The sequence below is a fragment of the Homarus americanus genome, unplaced genomic scaffold, assembly GCF_018991925.1.
Source record: "Homarus americanus isolate GMGI-L3 unplaced genomic scaffold, GMGI_Hamer_2.0 scaffold53233, whole genome shotgun sequence".
Taxonomy (NCBI): domain Eukaryota; kingdom Metazoa; phylum Arthropoda; class Malacostraca; order Decapoda; family Nephropidae; genus Homarus; species Homarus americanus.
Genome location: NW_024751660.1, coordinates 5,332,033 through 5,340,840, shown reverse-complemented (window position 1 = coordinate 5,340,840; position 8,808 = coordinate 5,332,033). Strand labels below are relative to the sequence as shown.

General features: G+C 39.4%; 1 protein-coding gene across 1 annotated transcript; it reads right to left on the bottom strand.

The window, feature by feature from the left end:
* Window positions 1-2,377: 2,377 nt before the first annotated feature.
* Window positions 2,378-5,853, bottom strand: LOC121854779 (calmodulin-like). The gene is made up of 3 exons (XM_042349556.1): window positions 5,743-5,853; window positions 4,769-4,968; window positions 2,378-3,228 (listed from the first exon to the last, which is right to left on the bottom strand). The coding sequence occupies exons 2-3, from the start codon at window positions 4,964-4,966 to the stop codon at window positions 2,989-2,991; spliced, it is 438 nt and encodes a 145-aa protein (XP_042205490.1). The 5' UTR covers window positions 4,967-4,968; window positions 5,743-5,853; the 3' UTR covers window positions 2,378-2,988.
* Between the last annotated feature and the right edge of the window lie 2,955 nt (window positions 5,854-8,808).

Sequence of the window (8,808 nt, the reverse complement as noted above, 5' to 3'; positions counted from 1 at the left end):
AACCTCCTGAGTACGATGATAACCTCCTGAGTACGATGATAACCCCTTGAGTACGATGATAACCCCTTGAGGACGATGGAAACCTCCAGAGTACAACACAGTAGGCCAGTAACTTATGTATCGTTACCCTTTGAGTTTGATTGATTAATTTATCGAATACGATAACTTAGCCCATTATGTACGACAACTAAAACAAACCGTTCGTAAAAATTGGTTAGGTTAGGTTCGGAAAGAGAGAGACATTTGACACACCAAGCATTAATTATATATAACAAACACATAGATTATTTATCGAACTGTTAAAGAAATTATTTTCAAAAGTTCTATTTACAGACAAGATATTTTACATTTATAAACATGTGTAATAACCCTGGTAGTTGAAGCACCTAAAACTAAGACCTAATGAACGGTGCTTAATAACCCTGGTAGTTGAAGCACCTAAAACTAAGACCTAATGAACGGTGTTTAATAACCCAGACTGGCTACTGACAAGCCTTATCACACACAGCAAACGGAAAATTATCAATGACATTAAACTCTAGCTCGAAATCTAAAAAGATTAAGAAAACTACTTTATAAAGACTATGGCATCCCCAAGCTATATTACCTTATATATCACATCATTTGCATACCCAGTGAAATACTTTGAGAATTGGCAAAGGTTCGGTTCCTACAGCACATCACACACGTGGGGGAGTTAAAGCAGTCATTTGAGACGATGGATTTCACTGAACTCTCGCTTATTAGGGGCATCAGAGACTGGTGAAATGGGTCACAGTTGTAATGGGTAAGGTAAGGTAAGGTTAGGTTAGGTTAGGTTAGGTTAGGTTCTAATTATTAGAACCTAACCTAACCTAACCTAATCTAATAGGACTCGTAACCAATTTGCACCAAAAACCAAGATATTCGATCCATAACTTCCCATTTCCGCATATAGATAAAATAGATCAGGTGACGGGCCAGAAAAATCGAAATCAGTTACGCCGTACGACGCTCAACTGTAACATAATACAGGAACAAATAAAAACTTTTGCTTTTACTATTTGCATGTTACATATTAGTGTGTTATGTAACGTGTAGTGAATTATTGGATTTGTTAACATATTCAGTTTAGCTACCATAATTGTTAATGAAAGATATGAAAGTGGTTATTATCGCGTCATGCTTTACAGGTGTGTGTGTGTGTCTGTGTGCGTGGAGTAGTGTGTGTGTGTGTCTGTGTGCGTGGAGTATATGTGGTGTGTGTATAATTTTTTACATGTTGTATTTGTATATATTTTTTTATTATTTAGTAGTGTTGTGTAGTGTGTACATAGATTTGTATTATGTATACTGCATCAATTACTATTATTTTCTATAACAAAATTCTAGATACAGATTCATATACAAGTCAACAAATAATAATAAGAACGTATTTCAACTCTCAACGTCAGCTATTTACCTTTTCTGAAGTACGAAGCCATATCCAGATTCGACTTGAGAACGTCAACATGAATTCAGCACAAGTCGAACGTTATAAAAACACAAACAGTTCCTCAGTCACTATGCATAGTTTAGTAGCACAGTGTTAACTCATTCATCACCTTCGTCAGTAGGAACACTTCATTCCCTTCGGGCGATACATAAAACACCTTCGTTACCTCTCACATTAGCACACACGCGCCACTCTGCCCTACGGAGCACTGAGCACACTTCCTCGCCATAGACACTCCTTTCTGCCCAACGGAACACTGAACACACCACCACCTCACTGCACACACACACACACGCGCGCGCCATTCTGCTCAGTGACCGAGTCCCGGATGCCGTTTTCTTTCGTGTTTGTCATCAATTTCACCAAACTTGATAGAGAATGATTGAGAAGCCTCTATTCAGTGTAAAACCGTTTACAAGTTCACAATGGTTCAGCATGTAGAGACAGTGAAGGTATACAAACAAAGGCTAACAGTACTTCATCGATTGCTGTTTAACAACTTTCGTAGGTTATCCTTATATGCATTGACGCAGTGTTTACCATTTCTTATAGGCCTAGTTCGCATACACATGATAAACCTCCATGGGCCATATATACAGATATACTGAATAGATATCTTAAAAAAATGCTTATCTCTATCAATTAACTTTCACAAAATACTCTAGATTCTTATAACTGTTGAATTGAGTAACTTATCTGAACAATCCAATCATTGAAAATGAAAATTATACTTCATTCTTTATTCTCGACGAATGGTTACAACCAGACTGTTTCCCGTTAACCATAAGAGAAAACGGAGGAGTTAGTCGAAAGTTTGGAGGGTAGCCTGTGTCATTCTCTCTCTCTATAACAGGTATGTGGAAAAGAAGATTGTATTCGTTAGATTTGAAATAAAACTTGACAAATATTACACTAACTTTTAATATAATTCTACTTCAATAAGTTTACAACAATACAAGTTTAAAAAAGGTAAAATATAGAACATAGATATTTGCACATTAAAATTGTCTTAAATACCTCTATTGTTGCTAAAGTACAAATATATTGTAACAAGGCTGAATAAATACACTTTCTGCGGGTGATTCTGAATTGTTTATCCTTATTACGACGATGGTTTAACCCCTTCGTCCTCAAAGGGTTAATTAGTATGTGTTTATGACTGTTTACTAATTTTTTTCGTCACTAATTATTATCGGGCTAGTTATTAACATCCATTTTAACCTTAAATGATTATTCATGATATATTTTCCCTTATACATTACAAGACCAGCTGTTGTTCTCATCTTATATTTAAATAACCGAAGTCACCTTTCCCTCACTTTGTAAAGGCCTGATGTCACATTTCCCTCACTTTGCAAAGGTCTGATGTCACCTTTCACTTTGTAAAGGCCTGATGTCACCTTTCCCTCACTTTGTAAAGGTCTGATGTTACCGTTCCCTCACTTTGCAAAGACCTGATGTCACCTTTCTTACTTACTTCAGAGGCCGACATCACCCACCCTCTCCCTCCCCTATTACTTGGTGGCGGTCATCATGTGGATGAACTGGTCATAGTAGATATGTCCCTCGCCATCAATGTCTGCCTCCCGGATCATAATGTCCACCTCCTCCTGCGTCAGCTTCTCCCCCATGGTCATGAGGACGTGCTTCAGCTCCGTGGCCGAGATGCTGCCGTTACCGTCCTTGTCGAAGACCCCGAAGGCCTCCCGTATCTCTTCAGCGGATTCGACGGGGAAGTCCTTAGATAACAGCGACTGGAAAGAGGAATTTACACGAGTCTAAAAAAAAAATGCTGTCCCCTACTAACTCTATAACTCGTGTGCTGGTTTCTAAGGGAATTACTGCATAATTCTGTATAATTCTTTGCCTCTCATGTATTCAAATTCTTTAGTTTTCTTGACTAATACTGACTAGATTTTTGTTAAGATCATTTATAACTGTTTATTACTTTCTGGCTTCATCGATTGCATATATTTTAGTTTTATATATGAACTATTTGATAACATTACGTATTTTAATGTGGTTAGGTATAATTTGTTCCAGTCTGTTATAGCTGTAAAGAAGCAAGTATTTTTGCTTGACCAGCGGACAACAGGTACGATAAAATTATGTTCACTCCCTTTAATACCGGTTCATATCCCTATAATCCTTACACAGTTTGCTAAGATACTCTGAGCACAGCCCATTGAAAATCCAAAAAGTGTGATTCAGCCTCAGATGCTATACTCTACACTTAAACACTATATTATTGATTGTGACACTGTCAAAGACTTCAGGCCACCTGGCTTATTGTATCATGACCTTTGTAATTACTACATTGAATCAGGGGTTCTTGAGGACATTCTTGCTGTTTATCCAAAATTTGCTAGCCCATACTGATTAGTCTTCAATTAGAATATGACGTCCAATGTATATGAACCACTGTCCTGCATGGCAGTGAACAGTGACATCACCCACATGACTCTGACCTATATATACTGCTAATGAATATGGTGTATTTCCTTGTGTACGAACCTCTGTCCTGCATGGCAGTGAACAGCGACATCAACCCACATGAATCTGACCTATAAATACTTTTAATGAATACGATCTATTCCTTTGTGTATGAACCTCTCTGTCCTGCGTGGCAGTGAGAAGTGATACCACCCTCAGTGTCAAGACCTGACTGAATTACTCAGAATAGGCAAACTGTACTACAAGCTTTGCCAATAAATTTGTTAAACTAAAAAAAAAAATCTATCTGTCAAACTTAAAATATCCAGTGAGTGTAGAACTTCGTGACCAATGTGATCTCTTATGTTCGCGTACAAAAATAAACCTCACCATCTTGTTTTGATTAGTTTGTAGCTTGGTTTTTAGTTTCTGTAGTACAACATAACATACTAGTTCTTATAATTATTAACAAAGGTGTCTACTACAGTGAAACTTCTTTATAACGGACTATATGGAAGAGGGTAGTCAGTTACATAGTGGTTTCCCTGTTAAGGATCATATACGAGTATACATTAAAATAGAGTTCAATGCACAGTACAGTACACATGTCATCGAATGTAAACAAGGATGACCATGTATTAAAACCCAGGTCAGATCATGTACTGGGTGAAGTAAACACAAGCAAATACCTGTTCACACTAATAGTAAAAACCTCCTTTTAACGGACTTAAATATATATTTATAGCCCGCTATTTAGAAGGTTTCATAATTATCTAACCAACCTTATAATCCGTTAAATAGAGATCTCAATTTCTCAGTCCATTCGGCAGAGCGGTTACTATTCACCTCACTACTGCTCACCATAAACGTATCGAAGTTAACTGCTGAAGGGGCGCCGATCTCCTGTATAAGATCATTGATTTCAGAGTTGGAAGGGTTGATGCCTAGGGAGCGGAGAGCGTTGCCTAACTGATCAATGGGTATCTTCTCCTGACGACCGTAGACAGAGAAGCATTCCTTGGCCTCTTTGATCTGTTCTTGAGTAAGTCTTCGTGGCATTGCTGTTGGGGGAAGAGAAATGTGTACGCGAGATGTAATTGGGCCTCTCTCTCTCTAGCTTCGTGGCGTATATGTGAAAGGAAGTTTTATGATTTAGGTGTTTCATGCTCTCTCCCTCACCCATTTATTCCATCAATTTGTTCTCTACATTTGTCTATTATGTCTTAAAGTTCTCGTCACTGCCTTTATTCCTCATCTTTTATCGCCTTCTCCATCTTCCCCAGTCTATCATTCCCAAAATTTTCTCTGTAAATTCTTCCCATATTCCTTCGTTTTATTATTACTTTTAGTGATTCTCTATTAAACCCTATACTTTATTGTCATTTACACCTAAACCCTTTACTTTACAGTCATCTACACCTATTCCTTATTATCTTCCCTTCACATAATGATTATTTATCGTATTCTTCACCATTCTATACTTACAGTCATCAATACCACTTCCATTAGTCATTTCAATGGTTTCCAAACTAGGGGTAATATGACTTTTTTTTTCTAATAGGATAATGGTGAACACTACCAAAATTTAGGAAAAATACAAAAAAATACAGACTATATAATGTAATAATGGGATTTTCGTAATGATTTAAAAAAAATACTGTATACTGCAGTTGTATGGGTCTGTTTTATCCTGTATCCTCCGCAAGAAAATAGAGTTGAAACAGGATGGATGTGTCATAGATAAGACATCCTGTATTATGTATCACTAATCCCAGATTGGGCAGATGGGTACAGCCAAACAACTTACAATGTTTTACCCGGGCAATCAATCCTACCTGTGAAAGATGAATCCTTTTCTTGATGGGGAGGTTGAGGGAGTGCGTGAGGGTGGTATCGGTAGTGGAGAGTGGCCGGGTGTACGCGGTGACTGACTGAGTGTTGGTGATATCGCGACAGACCAAGAGCTTTATCACCTGTGGCTGTTATCAAGGTCTTATCTGATATTACGTTACCTCTTAAACCGGTGTAATGTGGCCTTCTCTCCTCGCTGTTTGGTTGTTTCAGTATTGTGTGTGTGTGTGCGTGTGATTTTTGTCCACTTTGTCTACTCCAAATATGCCTACTCTGTAAATGTCTGCTATCAGTTAATGATGACCTGACCTGACCTAACCTGATGGGAAGTGGACGAAATGGGAGTGGACGTAAATGTTATTGTGTGTGTACCTGTATTTGCTTCTCCTTTGTCTTGGGTACGTAGATATCCAGCGTAATATAATCCTTAAACTAATAAACTACAATATCCCAATATACAGTCAGCTAAAGATGCACCGACCCCACCCTGGGTCTTGTGCTCGCAATTTTACCTGGCATTACTTGGTAAAGGAAGGCTGTGAAAAGGTGGCACCAGCTCCGCCTATCAGCCGGGAGGCGGCGAGAGCCTTGTAAACAATATTTCTAACCACACCCTGCAAAATACAGTGTATTTAGCAAATGCTGAAGCTTGGGGGGGGGGTTAGTATTAAGAGCAGAGACGTTACCAAGAACAAATTCAAGCTTGAATGTCATGTACCCTAATACTGACACGTTCCTTGATAAGAGAGAGGAGTTTGAAACACTGCTGAAGGTACACCAACCAGATATTGTAGTTGTAGAACTGTTGTACAAGAACAGGAGAATCGACCCAGAAGAATGCGAGTTCAGTATTGCTGGATATGACTCATTTACGAACCTTTCTCAAGAAACTTGCAAGAGGGGTGTGGTTATCTATGCTAGGCAAGACCTTAGAGCCAGTCAGGCGAGGGTACTGGGAGAGGATGTTTTTGAATTCTAAGTGGTGTACAATTAAACTAAAGGGAAGGGACTCACTTATTGTCGGGTGTATCTACAGATCCCCAACCTGTGGCGCACTAAATCAAAGGAACTTAAAAGCCTTAATAAACAATGCGGCGATGCTCAACCCTAGCCACCTCCTTATCAAGGGGGACTTTAACTATGGCGACATTGACTGGAGAACCGAGTTCACCCCAAATGACTCGAATAACCCTGCTACTCTTTTTGTAGAAGCTCTGAGAGATAATTTTCTATTCAAACATGTTAGAGACCTAACACATTACAGAGGGGAGCAAACACCCAAGCCACTAGACCTTATCATAACAAACGAGGAGGGTATGGTGGCAAAACTGGAACACCTTGCCCCAGTTGGCACCAGTCACCATACAGTGTTGACATTCAGATTTAACTGTTGCCTAGTTCAAGATAAGGCCAGGCCAAGGTGAAAATATTACATGGGAAATTACAACGGGATAAAGGAAGAGATGAGGGGTATCCACTGGCCTGACTCATTATGGCACAAGAGCACAGACACTACGCTGAATATCATAACTAGAAAAGTGACCCATTTGATAGATAAATATATACCCAAGACCAAACCCAGTAGCAGGACAGGAGGATGTATGCAAGAGCCAGAAACCAAGCAAAGATAAAATGTAGAAGGGCTGAAAAGGAGTTCCAGAGGCTGGTTGCAAGCGAGGTCAAGTCAAACCCAAAGGCGTTTTACCGATATGCAAAGTCAAAATTAAAAATGCGAGTAGGAGTATCAGGCCTGAGGCTTGAAGATGGTAGTTACACAGATTCTGACCAGGATAAAGCTGAGGCATTGAACAGCTTCATTTCCTCAGTGTTCACAAGAGAGGATGCAATTAACCTTCCTGCGTTTGAGGACAGACGGTTCTACACAGCACTGACCTACATTGTGTTCACAGAAAAGGGTATTAGAAATAAACTGTCAAAGCTAAAGGTCCATAAGAGTCCCGGCCCTGACATGGCGCATCCTAGAGTGCTAAGAGAGTTGTGCAACGATCTTGCCGAGCCCCTGAAGATCCTGTTTTGTAAATGCCTGAATGAACAAAAGGTCCCCAGTGAATGGAAAGTGGCTTATGCGAGTCCTATCTTCAATAAGGGGGATCGTCACTCCACGAACAACTATAGACCGGTGAGCCTGACCAGCATAATATGTAAAGTACTTGAGAGTATTATCAGAGATGCCACGATGGAACATCTACTACAAAACAACCTTGTAAGAGATTGCCAACACGGTTTTATGCCGGGGAGCTCCTGCTTAACACAACTGCTCAAGGTATTGGATATTTGGACCCATATTCTAGAAAGGGGTGGTAATATCAACAATATTTACCTTGATTTTGCCAAGGCTTTCGACAGTGTACCCCACGAAAGGCTGAAAATCAAACTGGAAGGGTACGGAATTCGGGGAAATGTCCTAGTATGGATAGAAAACTTTCTACATGACCACAAGCAGTGTGGTGATTAATGGCACGAAATCATCATCTGTAACTGTCACAAGTGGGGTACCACAGGGCAGTGTATTGGACCCGCTGTTGTTTGTTTGTTTCATAAATGACATGCCTGACGTAGTACACTCCTCCATACAAATGTTTGCCGATGACGACAAGTTATTTCGGAAAATCAAAAACTAAGCGGACAGTGAAGAGCTGCAGAAGGACCTCTGTGGGCTCCAAGAACAGTTGAAGAAATGGCTGCTGAGATTCAATGTCACGAAGTGTAAGAGGATGCACCTGGGGCATATCAACGGTAAGGAAGCATATCATATGTCCCAATGGGATGAAGAAACTGCACTATTTGAGACTAAATGTGAGATGGACCTAGGTGTGTATGTTGACAATGAGCTGAAGTTCTCAGTCCATTGCGAGAAGGTAAATTAGGCAAATAAATTATTGGGTCTTATAAGAAGGTCGTCCAGATATCTTGGCGGTCTGTCCCTCGTAACGATCTTTAAGAGTGAAGTGCTTCCCCATTTGGAGTATATATATATATATATATATATATATATATATATATATATATATATATATATATATATATAT